The 15,691-nt window shown below is 36.5% G+C and overlaps 1 protein-coding gene across 7 annotated transcripts in view; it reads right to left on the bottom strand.

Annotated features, from left to right (window-relative positions):
- The window catches only part of LOC127207716 (sodium channel protein type 1 subunit alpha), a 278,089-nt gene that overhangs the window by 31,725 nt on the left and 230,673 nt on the right, over nt 1-15,691 (bottom strand). For 6 of the 7 annotated variants that reach the window (XM_051167150.1, XM_051167144.1, XM_051167146.1 and 3 more), the window contains 10 exons: nt 15,306-15,369; nt 14,683-14,824; nt 13,900-14,106; nt 12,082-12,366; nt 10,781-11,161; nt 9,452-9,584; nt 8,475-8,713; nt 6,848-7,021; nt 5,400-5,756; nt 3,806-4,288 (listed from right to left, as the gene is read on the bottom strand). In XM_051167150.1, the coding sequence (XP_051023107.1) occupies nt 3,806-4,288; nt 5,400-5,756; nt 6,848-7,021; nt 8,475-8,713; nt 9,452-9,584; nt 10,781-11,161; nt 12,082-12,366; nt 13,900-14,106; nt 14,683-14,824; nt 15,306-15,369 (2,465 nt within the window). The remainder of the gene's footprint in view (nt 1-3,805; nt 4,289-5,399; nt 5,757-6,847; nt 7,022-8,474; nt 8,714-9,451; nt 9,585-10,780; nt 11,162-12,081; nt 12,367-13,899; nt 14,107-14,682; nt 14,825-15,305; nt 15,370-15,691) is intronic. The other variant, XM_051167149.1, reaches the window with a different exon arrangement.

The raw sequence follows: 15,691 nt of genomic DNA, 5'->3' as shown, positions 1-15,691 counted from the left end.
AAATATAGTTTTTTTTTTTTAATTGTTAAAATTTTTTAAAAACGAGTGCAGTTTTGATTGAGATAGCATGGCCACTCAAGTAAGGAGACGAGCTCTTGAGCTGTGAGGGAAGGGCTCACTTCAACTTTGTACACAAGACATGTTTCAGGCAATGCTCTAAAGATACCAGGTAACAACGAAACCCACATGCTTTTAAACATGAATTTAACTAACTTAAAATTTAGTGAGGTAGATTAGTTCTCCTTTTTAATGTTCTTAAATGCTTATTAACTTTTGTTTTGAATTTAAAGTATCGTTTCTCACTTTTGAGATTAATAAACTACCTTTAGTCCATTTTATTACTTTTCATGCTACTAGTCAATCTTCAATTTGTTAAATCTCAAATGGGCTAGTTAATTAGAGACTGGGTACATTTTTATACATGAACCCCAGGAGCTAAGTTATACACATCTCCTCTGATGTGTGGAATCCATATGTACTTGGCAGGCTTACTTAAGAATTGAGATGAAGGAATGCAGAAGCCACACTGCATTTGAAATGTCCTCTGGAGCATACAAAAATCACTACCTGCAGTGCTGAAGGTCAGGGAATTTTCCCTTCATGTGGATTTATGATTTTGAAGATGTTCTCTAGTATGGAAAATGATTTTGACCTTGAAGACAAAACACAAAACATAGCAAGCAAACCATGCTTGCCGCTTCTTTGGGAGAAATCAATTAGATGGCTTGCTCTTGTGTTCAGCATTCACTTCAAACATGAAATATTTTATTTTGAGACCTGGTTTATTACAGGGATCTTGTTTATGGTTATTACTAGGGTTTAATTTTTAATAAGTGATCAAAATAAATCAATCTGGAATTCCAAAATTGAAAGAGCATATAATGCACTGTTGTATGCAGAGAGAGAGAGAGAGAGAGAGAGAGAGAGAGAGGGAGAGAGAGAGAGAGAGAGAGATAAAGAGAGAGAGATACAACAGAGTAGCATGCAAGGAACTTATCTATAAATTGATGTGTACTTATCTATGAACAGTGCATGACCCATTTCCAGTCTTAACTGACTGTCCCTGAGGTGTGCCTCACAATTTTTCTAGGTGATTCTTCATCTAACCCAGTATACAATGCAGACATGCCACCACCCTCAACCTCATCAAAGATATGATTATTAATATGTCATTGTATATATTCTGCCTTAGAACATATTTTTAATGGACATTGTGCATATTAAAAGTAAAAATAATCTCTATGAACAACATTCAACAAAGCAACAATGTAATAGCAAAGGAAAAGACACCATTGAGACAGTAGTCTTCACAAAGCAGCTGAGAATCTCAAGACCAGCCACTTGTCTCCCATCAGGCCTGTTTGCCCAGTGTCACCCTCCTCTACTCCAACTTCACAATATAAAAGCAGGTGGTGTTTCAGCAATGTGGTTTGACTTTGTTCACAATAGGCAAAGTGCATTGACAAAATCTATTCTACTTTACTAAAAAACTGTAACGAACTGGTTTTTAAACTCTAACTGGGCGATGGCTTGTAATCTAGAAACACCACATCTCTGGTGTCTCTACTCCTCTGATATCTACAAATGTCAGCTCAGCTGTCTTCTAAGCTACAGGGACACGGAGAACGAGAACTGTCTCTACGGTTCTGTAGACAGTCATTGATGATGATGGTTATTTTGATTCCTGATTAATACAAACAGAAGGTGTACAATTACGAATCGTGTTAATTTTTGGAGGAAAATTTCTTTATATGGATGACTTTGCAGTAAAATAGTTTACCTGTTTCCATTTAGTACATAATAAGTTACTATTCTTCATCAAATATTAAAAGTAGGCCTCAAGAGTCAAGGATTTAAGGTGAAGAGATCCATACTAGAAAGAATTTTGGTAATTTATTTTATCAGATGTTTAGAAACAATTTTAAAAATAGGATGTCTTGTTGCTATAGTTACTTTTGAACATGGTCTCATGGGTTCCAATTTTCCTTGGAGCTCATTGGACAACTGAGAGCTTGAATTCCTGATCTCTCTGTCTCGATCTACCCATTGATGGGATTATAGGCGTGAAGGACCTTGCCCATCTAGTATTTAGTTTTCATTTAACCTCTACAAGTTATTTCTACAACAACTTAAATAAAGTAACGTTCACAAAGAAACCCTTAAAAATTCATTCAGCATGTTAAAAAAAAGTACAACTCCCTTCCCACACTCTAAATCCATTTCTATGGACATTGTAGTTAGGATTTTGCCACTGTTGTGCCTCTGTGCTATGGTCTTTCCCTTTATTTCACTACAAACCTCCAAACAATCTCAATGCAGTAATTTCTAGTTTTAATATCAACTCTTACTTCTAAAAGTGGGAATTACACACATGACAAAAAAAATTGTTTTGTAAAAGCTTGAATCATTATTAAATGGACATATTCAACAACCTAAATTATGTCATGTGTCTATGGTCTCTGTCATTGACAACTACTTACCAAAACACACCATGGTTTCCCTTGATCACAGTGACTATGCCAGTAAACTTTTATTAGGAATAAAATGTCTTTAACATGTTGATGTCTTTAAATATTTAGATTATGTAAGCCCTAAAGATGCTTTCCTGTCTATGAGACATCGTTAAGAGCATGAATAACAGATTCTTTGTTTTCGACTTCTTTAGAATTGCCTTACAAAATTGTCCCTTTTCTCAATGTATAATATCATTATATCCCAGGGAGCCCATTATAGGTTGAAAATGTAAGCCAAGAAATACATTTAGGACACCAGGACAGGCAAACTACTGAACACCGTGGCTAGCAGCACAGCACATGGGAACATATTGGTTGTTGAGAATTAGTAATGGTAAGACAGTCCAAGCCATGGACAGTCCTAATATCCATGAATGTTTTAGCTTAATATTTTCAAGTAGGATCCCCTTGGACTGAGTTGTATTCTCCCACTCATCCTTCTGTCCCAAAGCCAAATGCTGAAGATGGGAGTGTCTATTTATCTGAAGGTGGAGCTCGTTAACGAGCCCTATATAGCAAATGAATCATGAGGCTAAGGCTCTAATCCAATAAAGTGATGCCCTTACAAGGTGAGGAGGAGGCAACAGATCTTTTTCTGTTCATGTGCCCACATCACAGGCAAGCCTTGTGAAAACACAGTGAGAAGGTGGCCATCTAAAACCTTAGGAGATGGCCCTCACCAGACACTGACCCTGCAGTACCATGGTCCTGAATTGTCTGCTTTCCAGAAATGTACATAAATAAATTTTGTTTGTATAAGCCATCCAGTTCGTATCATGGTATTGTTTTAGCCTACACAGAACTATAACATTATGCAACTTTAATGTGACTATTGGTATGGATCACTTCTTTCTAATGTTCTCTTCTTTGTAGGGCCTGAGGTGATTAACAGAAAAATATAAAAACTTATAAACAAAGGCTCTAGGCTCAAAGATGAGGCCCACTCCTCACTGGTTACATGCTCTTAAGCACCCAAAGCTATTTTTACTTTTTTTAAACTAGAAAAGTTACAATAACATGTTTCTTCTCTGTTCATTATAAGGGTTAAATTGCCATATCGTGATATTATTTTTTTCATTCGCTATTCTTTAATAAGTATGAGAAAACTCACAATCAGTATATTCTACTTTGATGTATCATTCATCTCCCTGGGATTAAATCTCTCTCAATAAAATAATATTTGACATTATATCAAAAAGGCTCTACACAACCATAAATACAGATAATATCATCCATATGTAAATATTTATGCATATATATAAACTTTACACTCCCAATTTATAGAATCTTACCTCTTTGCTTTCTTCTAGATCTGATTCACTGCTAAAGTCCTCTGTGTTTAAGTTCTCAAAGTCAGACTCTCCCACAGCAATGGGCACAGTCACAGTGAGGCTGGGGTTGTTGATGAAAGACATGTAATCACTCTCATCAATGATATACTTTTCCACACTGCTGCCAGTCCCTATGCCACTTGTGGTTCCATTCACATCTCTCAGACAATCCAGATCTTTCCCAATTTCTGTTGTGTGGTTAGATATACAATTGTCCTTTCTATTGTTTAGATCATCAAGTGGCTTAATTTCATCTAAAATCTTCTGTTTCCTAACAAAGGATTGCTGAATAAACTCGTATATTTTTCTCTTCACATAAGCTATCCCCTTGTGCATCCTGTCCACAGCAATTTGTAGATTGTTCATTTCATTGTCATCATCAGTGGCTGCCAGGTTGTCTGCACTAAATGAGCTCAGAAGCAAGGCCAGAAAGAGGTTCAGGACCTGGAAAACAGACATAGATATATGTTCATCACAACACAAGGAAGAACATATGATTGTGTATTTCCTGAGGTGTAGAGGTGATCTGATGCTATGTGAGCAAAAGGCAGCACAACAGTCATTAGAAATCAGGTGGGCTAACGTCAGCAGACAGGCTACACATCATGAGGCCCTGGGCCTACACCTATCCCCGGAAAAGTGTTAGGTTGCTCTGGATTTGTAATAAGGCTTTATCTCTACATAACAAAAGAATTCTTCCCATACATGAAATGAACAATTTGAATGAATTTAAGGTTACCATTATATTTAAAATTATATGAGTAAAAGGAAACATTTCCTGATATACAGTAACAATTTTAAACTTCAGCCGTTAATATTTTCAATTACACATTTAAACATAATTTGGAATTTCTTGATAGTTTTATGTTATTGAGTGTTAACTAAGAAAAATTATGATTATGACCAAACTTAGGATTAAAAGTGTAAGTCCTCAAAATATGCATGGACCATTTTTGTCAACATTAAGCTATAGCAAAAACTCCCCCTCCCCGGCAGACACAGCATATGTGTGTGTGTGTGTATGTATGTATGTATGTATGTATGTATGTATGTATGTATCTATCTATCTATCTATCTATCTATCTATCTATGTGTATAAATGTGTGTCAGATTTGTGAAAACTTTTGAAAATTCTATGCAATTTACTAGATAAATGTGATAAAATGACTGACATAAAATGGAGTTGAGAAGCTGGGCAGTGGTGTTGCATGTTTTTATTCCCAGCACTCAGGAGGCAGAGGCAGGTAGATCTCTAAATTCAGGGCCAGCCTGGTCTACACAGTGAATTCCAGGACATCCAGGCCTACACGGAGAAATCTTTTCTTGAAAAAAACCAACAAAAAATCGTGTTGAGAATAAAATTTATAGATAATATTAGTGCACGTACATTTTAAAATGTATTTCTACATTACTATAGCACATTGTAATACTATACATTGCTACATTGCATTTTTTTCAGAATGAGAATATAGACATATTTTAAGATCAGAGGCATTTAAAATTAGTGATCTTAAAAGTTTTTTTTTTGAAATGCACATCTAACTTGGGTACATACCACGAGGTTCCCAATAACCATGACCATCATGAAGACAGTAAGGCACATGGCTTGGCCAGCGACCTCCATGCAGTCCCACATGGTCTCTATCCACTCCCCACACAGCACACGGAACACGATCAGGAAGGAGTGGAAGAAGTCGTGCATGTGCCAGCGGGGGAGTTTGCAGTCACTAGCAATTTTGCAGACACAGTCTTTGTAACTTTTGCCAAACAGCTGCATCCCGACCACGGCAAAAATGAAGACGATGATGGCCAAGACCAGGGTCAGGTTGCCCAACGCGCCCACAGAGTTGCCGATGATCTTAATGAGCATGTTCAGAGTGGGCCAGGATTTTGCCAATTTGAACACTCGGAGCTAGAAAATGAGAATAAATGAATATACGTTATTATGATATTCACAATAATAACTATCTTGGGGCTGATGAAGGAACAAAGGGGTGCAGCTGAGTGACAGAACACCTCCCAAGTATGCACACTTGGTGTGAGGTCCATAGGTAGCACTACACATCCCTAAAAAAATTTCTTATGTTCTCTTGCTTTCACTTTCTCAAGTTCATAGCTAACATTTGGCTCCTCCTAGGGAGAACCTAGCATTTCCAGACTTTAATTGTGTGGATCATCTTTCCTGAAATTGAAGTTTTATTTGCATATTGGAAACTATATTCTTTAATTTGCTTCTCTGAGACCACCTACCAAATTTTATAGTGTCATATTGATATCTGAATTTGAATAATTTCTGACAAAGGATTAATTTGTCAAAAAGGTCCTAAGTGACATCGCATTGAGCCCTGATGTAAACAGGAAAACTATTTGTTATCTATTAATATTACACTGGGGTAAAGATATAAATAAATGTACATGCATTGTAAACCTGGAATATTTACTATAAGATTTCCTCAATCTTCAGGGGCATGTGCATGCATTCATATATATTATTAACAATCCTAAAAATGTTTCAGATTTTCTAGAATCAGAATTACACACATACCTTTTATGTGACTATCATCCACTGCTACCAGGGGCGATTTACACTTTAATATTATCATTAAAATATTGATCATATCTATGAAACACATTTTTGTTTGAAAATATAAATTATACAAGTCACTAGAAAAATACTTTGTCAACTTTGCAACAGAAAGACATATTAGAGTTCACATGTCAGGGCTAGTGATAGTTCAGTGGTTAAACATGCTCTGAAGGTTCTGGGTTATGTTACCCAGCACTGCAAACTAATAACTGATAATATTAGTAAAGTTTACATAAATATACTTTTTAAAGACATATGAATTTTTAATACAAATAACCAGAGATATTATTCCCCATTTAATGGCATGCAGTTATATGAAAATTTAAGATGTTAATGTTTATGTGGAAAAGCTTATAGAAGTGCTATAGAAGAAAATAAGTGGGGAAAACAATTATTATTGCTACTGTCTTGTTTACCAGTCGAAATGAACGGAGAACTGATAATCCTTCTACATTGGCAAGGCCAAGTTCTACCAGGCTGAGTGTCACAATGAAACCATCAAAGATATTCCAGCCTTCTTGGAAATAATAATAAGGGTCCATGGCAATGATTTTCAGGAACATTTCTGCTGTGAAGATTCCAGTGAAAACCTAAGGTAAAAAAAATACTCAAATTTTATCAGATAATGATAATAACTTCTTTTTAGGACAAAAGTCTTATGCTACCTTTTTGTTACTAATCCAAGTACTACCCAACGTGTAGATACAAGTTGATAGGGCTGTTTGCGTTAGTTTACTGTATTATCCTCATAAAAGCTCCAATAACCATCGCAGGTAAAGAAAACAATATCAAGGCACGTAAAATACCCATCTATTTATCAGCCAACTAGAGAAGGGCTAAAATAAAGTTTGAGTACCAAAGTGAAATTTTGATAGTGTTCGTTCCATTCCATTAAGCTGCCTTTCTTCCCAGATCTCACATAACTTAGATAATGACGAGGTTTTACCCATAAACAGTTTTACACATAAGTTTATCCTTATTTCCTTCAAATCAGGTAGCTATTGTTCAAGTGTATCTTGTGCTATAGTATTACATCACTATCATTTTTATTGGTTACGTGCATTAAAAATATGCTCCCGGGGCTGGAGAGATGGCTCAGAGGCTGTGAGCACTGACTCCCCTTCCAGAGGTACAGAGTTCAATTCCCAACACCCACATGGTGGCTCACAAACATCTATAATGTGATCTGATGCCCTCTTCTGGCATGCAGGTATATATGCAGATAGAGCACTCATACATAAAATAAATAAATAAAATCTTTAAAAAAATACATTCCCATGATACAAATAGTAAGACTTAAAAATATAATTACATTATAGGGTATGCATATTGGCATTTTCTATATCAGCAAAAATCCTAAACCTCCTCCTAAATATTATATAAAAGACATGCTATTCTTTAGATAGGTCTTCCTCCAAATAAAAAGTGAGGTTTCTAAGTTGAGTCATCTGGAAAACATCTTAATATTTTATGTTTTAAAGTAAAAAAAGGAGACTATAAGAGGAAACTTTCACCAAAAATGGGCTTACTAATCATATTATATACAAAAGGCACTAGGTACTTTCAATATTTCATGGTCTGTATCTAGAACAGATCTACAGGACAGAACATTTATTCCCTAGACCCTAGAAGGAGAGAAAAAAAATGGAGGCATTTTTGTGATGTTGATCATTTCTGAAAGAGCGCAGAAGGAAGAGAATTCACAGCCTTATTTGAACCATCTTAAGCTAGGATACAGTGATGCTATCATTTAAAGAAAAATATGGCCCTAAATCCTGAAACACTTCCCATTTTGAAACCTTTGAAAAGACCACTGTTAACCTTTTAATTATTATTATAGGTCTATGTTCTATTTCTCAGTTCTTGCACAGACATTAAAGGCCGTTATTTTGAAAAAAGCAGTGCCTAGCCCGCTGGATATAATTGCCTTAAGGGATGTAGGAATTGTGCTTGGAATCATGAACATAAGCTATTAAGTGTAGTAAACAGTTTCTCAAGTGGAAAATCTGAAGACTGAATACGTTTACCTTCTAGTACACTTACCAAGTTTCCTACTGTAAGCACATTATTGAAATGCTCCGTCATGGGGTAGTGCTCCATGGCCATGAAGAGGGTATTTAAGACAATGCAGATGGTGATGGCCAGATCAACAAATGGGTCCATCACTACCAGGTTAACAATATGTTTCACTTTTAGCCAATATGGGGAACAGTCCCAAATTAAGAATATATTGGAAAATTTATACCAACATGGTGGACATTTTTGCCTGGATTCTTCTAGTTCTAGATTTAAAAAAAAAAAGAAGGAAGAATAGTAATTCATTACTTTCTAAATATAAATTTATTTTAGATTCCCTAATCATACTTTAAGTAGCAAAGACATTTCTGTTTGCTGCAAAGATAATTACTTGATAAAATGGTATAGATATCATAAGACATTACATAGAGACAGGAAGTAAATCTCCTTCTTTCTTTCTTTCTTTCTTTCTTTTTTGCGTAGACATTGTTGCTTAACACTTGATCTCTAGCACAATGATTGGCCATATAGACTAAATGTCCACAAATAATAGCATGGGACAATGCACTCTGTAAAATTCTCTTATTGACAGGCTCCCAACTGTAAGATTTAGGACAAGCATAATCTGATATAGAAAGTCATTCTTTAAATATGCTTTGTGAAAGTGACTTGCTATGCTCTCCAGTCTTACAATTGTTTTGGATCATGGTTAGAAGGAATCATGTTGCTGAAGTTTGAAGCAAATTACAACAGAGGATTTCTCACTAATGGATTAGAAATCTCTAACAGTCCCCACATACTATTAAGACATTAAAAGTTCTGAGCACAGATCATTGAATTTAGTCGTCAATACTCTCAGAATACATGACCATCCCTTTAATCATAGGGCCGTTTCTTTTTCTTTTGTTCTTTGAACACAGTTGATAACACATAATTAGAGATATTAGGCTCCAATAAGATCATGCATACTTGTTGAAATAATGATAGCGGGGTTTGTTACAAACCTTCTACTGTATTTGTTAAGATGCTGGCTATGCTCATTGCCCTTTGCCTCTGGGAAGGATCTTCTAGAAAGTCCATGGAAACATGAAAAGAACTTGACCTCCTTTTTCTCATCTCAGTTTCAGTGGTCGTTCCCTGTAAAGCAAATGCTAAGGCATTAAACAATTAACTTGAGCAATATGGTGCACACACAAATGAAGACAGTGATTTTAATGACACGCATGCATCGTGCATCTTCATATTTAATGGCCAATGGCGTGTACTGGTGACTTATTGTATCATTAACCCGGAATATTCAAACTGTCAGCTATGTGTAAATTTTGACCCCTTGATTTTATAATTCTACGAAATATGATGTGATCATCATAGTTGGTAAAGCTTGTAAGAGACATATATAACTTGTTTTCAATTAAACAACAAATTGACAAATCCTAATACTTTAAAAAGTTATATATATATGGTCAAGCCCTTTTTAACTTTTGAGAACGTAGCCATTTAATTTTAAGAAATACCAAAGACTATAGCACGTGTAGCTATCATCTCACTTTCTAGGCACAGGGCATAAATTATCATTGCAATTATAAGGTCCATGCTAAAAATCCATATACGTGATGGAGGGGCAACAGTTTCATCCAGGGTACGAAAGCAATAAGCCATCTGATTTACACTTAGTCATGCTTCATCATGCTGATATATGTGAGTGAACAGTCTAAAAGGAAGCAGCCTTTGTTTAGGAAGATCTTGTCTGAATGTACAATCAGAAACACACAATGCTCCTTCATTATAGAGACAAATATTTTATCTGTGTTAATAATTTATTGGTGTCTCTGTGTAGGTTGGTTTTGAGAATACCTATATCAGCATTTTTTAGTAAGATAAATATGAACCCTGGAAATTTAGGTAATGATGAAGCTATCTATGCACAGTGTTTTTGAAAGTCTGAACTAAAGCACAGATAAACTCAAGTCTGGTGAGAAGATTTACTATACACCCTTTACACTTAGAAGCCATTCAATTATTCTTGTAGTAGGGCATTAGAGGTGATGTCTTAGTTTCTAAATCCAGTATGGGCACATAGCAAATCATTCAAGGCAGTTGTTATTGTCCAATTAATCCTTAGCATAAACAGTAGGTAATGCATTCCGGTTTGTGCAGGGGAGTGCTGCGGCGCTAACATGTGGCCGGTTAGTCTATTAAAGGTGCCACAAGATGCAGATGCATTCTCAGCTCGACCAACCAGGGATCATTCTCAAGAGGTCCATTCTGTAGAAACACTGGCTGGTGCAGCAATCACGGGCCAGCCATGCCTGAACTATGTAAAACTTTCTTACATTGTCATCAGTAGCTGGCTTATCTATTATCACCTCTGGCAGAAGCTGTCCAACTGGCGACGTAGGAACTGAGGGTCCACCAACCAGGGAAACCACACCATTGCAATCCACCGTGCTGTGCATCTTCCCATTTGCTGGAAACACCGCCAGCATTCGGGACGACCTGCTCGTTTGACTCAGGTTACTGTTGCGGCGCTCTCCGTGTCTTCGGGGAACAAACAGTGAGTCTCTCCGGCTCTCATTATCCTCAAACGTGCTGTGCTCATCATCAGCAAAGTCATTCTCAGAACCCACATCCTTTGCTCGCCCTCTAAAGCTGAAAAGGCTGGTTCTGCTGTTGCGTCTTGGGGAAAACAGGGAACCGCGGATGCTCAACAGAGACTGAAAGTTTGAAACACATGACAGAAAGTAAAACCATATTAAAACAACCTGTTGAAATAGTTTTGCAAAATTAAGTTAAAGGATATCTCATCATTTGTTACAGAACTTTGCACATTCCTTCTGGTTAATATAACTTACAGCTATTCTGATAAAATTAAATAGTTTTGTACAGCATGGTTTCCAACCATTGATATTAAATGGGGAGAGAAAGACCCAGCTGCCATCTCTCATGTTTAAGCAGAAACGTCCTTAAGAACCGAAGAGACTTGATACTCTATGAGCATATGCAGGGGGAGGAAGTCCCCCTCAGGTACAGCCATAGGGGAGGGGAGTAAGGGGAAAATGGGAGGGAGGGAGGAATGGCAGGATACAAGGGATGGGATAACCATTGAGATGTAATATGAATAAATTAATAAAATAAAATTAAAGAAAAAGAACCCTTCTGTGGCTGCGTCTATACACAGTGAACCTGGACAGCAAGGTGGCAGCTGTTTATCATTCCTCTTTTCTTTCAGATAATTTCAACAATAGTTATAGGAAAAGAACTAACACAGTGCCATGAATAAACTGAAGGCACAATCCTGAGTAGCTATCCCTACTCTACATTTTCTTGATATTGCTAGAAAAGCTGAAATATTAGATGCCATTAGTTACAGACAATTACTATAAGGCACATTTAATGCAAAAACTCAGTTCTCCTGACTTGCAACCCTGTACTATTTCAAAAGAATCTACGAGCAGTTTTGCATACACTTGGAGAACTTTCCCGTAACTATATGGAGGGGGAAAAAAAAACAGTCTTAAACATAATGCAACTGCAGTCAGTTCAGATGATGGAAACCCCCCTATGTCTGTTTCAACTCTTCTCCCTTCAGCTGGCTCACTTACGTCCATGCAGCAGAGAACTCAGCAGTGCGTACCTGGTGTGGGGAAGAGTACCTCTTTTCATATGTCAGTCTGTTTCCTTCTATGGAGAAGCGAAACCCTTTCCTCCTGATACTGTCTTCAGACTCTGATTTGTGGAAGTCATCATCATCTTTCTCTTCCCCTCCAGACTGCTCTTTCTGTTTCCTTTTCTTTCTCCTATTCCGTCTTTCTTTAGCACTCTTCGAACTCAACTTGGAGGCTTCTGAAGAGCTATCTGAGAGCCTGCCTGCTGCACTGGGCTCTCTGGAATGTTCTGAGGCTGTGGCAGCTGCAGCCTGCTGTATAGAAGAGAAACTGTTTCAGTGTGGTGCAAGCGGAGACTGCTAAAATCTTTCTTTAAGTTGCTCAAATTTTGCATGCCATTTACAAAATGTCAGCTAACTGAAGCACATATCATGTAGAAGATGCTGTCCATGTGTGAGGGAAGATTTTTTTTCTTTCTGTTGGCTAATAATGACTTTTAGAAATAATCTTTTTCCCCCATAGTAACATTTATTAACTCTGTGTGATGGTACAAAGATCATATCTTCATAAGATTCATTGGCATAAAAGTGAATATAAAAAGAATTCTAGGACTCAATGTATCCTAAAAATTAGTATAGAATGAACATTATCTTCATTTTTCTGAAAAAAAAAAAAAACTGGAACGTGTAAGAAAAACTGAAGAGTTACTCAAGATCCTACCCAAAGTTAGAAATGAAATAGTGAGCTGAGGTCCTCTCTGGTTTCTCTGTTTCCACACATTATCAAAGTTATGAAAGGAATCTCAAGTTCTTCCTCACTCCTTTATGATGCTATTATCCATAAGAAGGAGAGAGAGAGCTGATAGCTTTCTCCTAAGTGAGTTAAGATGTTCAATTCTCCCAAAGATGCCCCAATAATCTTCATCTCAACAGTGGCTCTTACTAGTTGTTGGGGTAATATGCTGTGGGGGTCACAGCTTGTTCTCTTATGAAGCTAGCACTTTTTAGTAATCATTATTTCTACAATACCCTTAATGTAGAACAGCAACAAGTAAATTAACATGCCTGAAATAACTCTATTTTTATGATCAAGATAGTTCCAAATAAAATTCAATAAGATAAAGTTGTATTCATCTTTTTAAAGATACAAAAAAATGAATGTGTATGTCCCATCTAGAAATCACAAGCAAACACGGTAAATGGGGTTCATTTTATCATTCAGTGTACTAAGTTCACTGACATGTCATAGCAAGATTAAGTAAGCCGTTATTCCATATTGCTAGTGGTACTTTGCATACCTGACACTTTGGCACCAGAGAACATTTTACTATAAAGAAAATTAAACAACCCCACTAAAAGACATTGTGTTTTGGAATAAAGAAAATAAGAAATTATTTTAAGGAAATAGATATACAAGCTTTATATGACAACTAATTAATTTGTGTATAAGAAAAGATGGTTCCATTATGATAATTTTCTAGTTCTAGTAGACTCATCCTGTAAAAAATATTTCACTTGGAAAAAAAGAACAAAGTTAAAATTTTGTCCTGCTTTTAGGTTACTTAAACTGAAAAAAATAACATGAGAAATGTCTTCTGTGCCTAGTATGAAGACATTTATGTACAACTAAGTGCTGTGACAAGGCTAACTCAAACTAAATAGATGATGCACACACAGAAGTCCTTATAGGAGTTTGCTGTCCCCAGCATCCCCACACACTGGCAGACATTTTGCCCTTCATGTTCATTAAAGCACCTTTGTAACAAAGAAATAAAAGAGTTGGTACCAGAAGAATAAAGAAATAACGGTGTGAGCTGCGAGACAACACCTGTTTGAACTTCCGAGTACCTGTGCAGCCTCCTGCTGTTTCTTAAGTTGCTCCAGCATCTGCTGAAACTCCGCCTCTTTCTGTTCAGCCTCCTCCAATGTGGCCTGATTCTGTTCCTCATAGGCCATGGCCACCACAGCCAGGATCAAGTTTATCAGGTAGAAAGAGCCCAAGAAGATGACCAACACAAAAAAAATCATGTATGTTTTCCCAGCAGCACGCAATGTCTAGAAACAAAAATATCAGAAGCATTTTCACAGTTATGTCAGTAACGGTTCACTTCACATTTCAATTTACTTGTGTGCCTGGCAGAACTCTGAAAAAAGTAACATGTGTGTCCCTTCCATATTTCTTTGTCCTCTATCTCTTCTTTCTTCTTTGATTTATGTATTCAGAGTCATAGTGAGGGACTCTTGGATTCACCAAGAATAAAACAGTTGATGGAAAACAATGGGAACCTACATGAAAAGCTAAACTTTTCATGGTAATCAAGAGACCAAAGAAAGAGATAACACTTGAGTGGAGAGAGAGAGATGAGGGTAGACTTGACTTATGCTTAGGAGAAATTGTGTCTAACAAAAATGAGAAATAGGACTCAAGTCATGGAGAAACAGAAGAGGTTTACTCTCCTTGGCTTTACGCCATCTAAGCCTGGTGGTGATCAACTGGAGAGAGGAGCCCACATCTCGGATCTCAGGTTCCACTCTTTCTACTACGTCATGCTGTGTTTTGCATTTCATGACTCAGTCAGTACTCTTATATGCTTTTACTTAAATGCAGTAAGTATCTCTTCAGATTCTCACCAGTTGGTAAAGATTTTCCCAGAAGTCCTGAGTCATCAGTCGAAACAGGGATAAAAATGCCCAACTGAAGGTATCAAAGCTTGTGTAACCATAATTTGGGTTTCTACCAGCTTTTACACACACAAAGCCTTCTGGACATTGGCTGTAAATGGGGAAAAAGAAAGTATGACAAGACATCCTGCTGCCTTTTTATTCCGGTAGAAGCCTATACGTACAAATAATCTGGTCACTACTTAAAGCACACAAGAGTATGGAATCCAACTCACTGATACATTTCCCATCTTTGACATCATAGTATCTTATTAGCTGCTAAGTGTTGATGGTGCTAAGTAATTCTTTTCCCTCACTATGGAGTCTGCAAAGGCTTGATACTTACATCAGGGAGAAAGTATTACAGATCAAAGTATGGCTTCGTGCTTTACAGAAGAAACCTTAATATTTATATAATTTCATGTTTTGTTTATATCATAATTACCAAGAATTAATATGCATAATGTTAGTTGCTGTTATCAGAGAATTTCTAGAGAAAGAGATACACACACACACACACACACACACACACACACACACACACATATATATATATATATATATATATACATCTCACGCAATGATGAGCTTACCCTGCATCAGAGCTATTTCCACACAGTAGTGCATCTGAAAACCCCTCCAGGAAATAATGATACCCTGTTTGAAAAAAAAGAAATTCATGTGATACACACTTGTATTGTGAAAAACACTAAAAGGAGTGTGGGGAAGTCAGGCAATACTTTTAGGTTCATTAAGTGATTTTGTGAATACTATATTGCCTACTCAAACACATGAAATTTCTCTTATCTTCTTTCAAATCTTACTATTATATTAAAGATATTGATATTCAATGGTACAAAGTTTTCTTCATTACTGATGTAAAATTATTGACAACTATGGGTACTCATGGAACATTTATGAAAGGTTATCAGTAAATTTTCTACTACTTTAGTAAAATAAAAACTTTCATTATCATCAG

The sequence above is a fragment of the Acomys russatus genome, chromosome 24 (genome assembly GCF_903995435.1).
Source record: "Acomys russatus chromosome 24, mAcoRus1.1, whole genome shotgun sequence".
Classification (NCBI taxonomy): domain Eukaryota; kingdom Metazoa; phylum Chordata; class Mammalia; order Rodentia; family Muridae; genus Acomys; species Acomys russatus.
The sequence above is the reverse complement of the archived record's forward strand: the minus strand, read 5'-3'. Positions and strand labels throughout refer to the sequence as shown.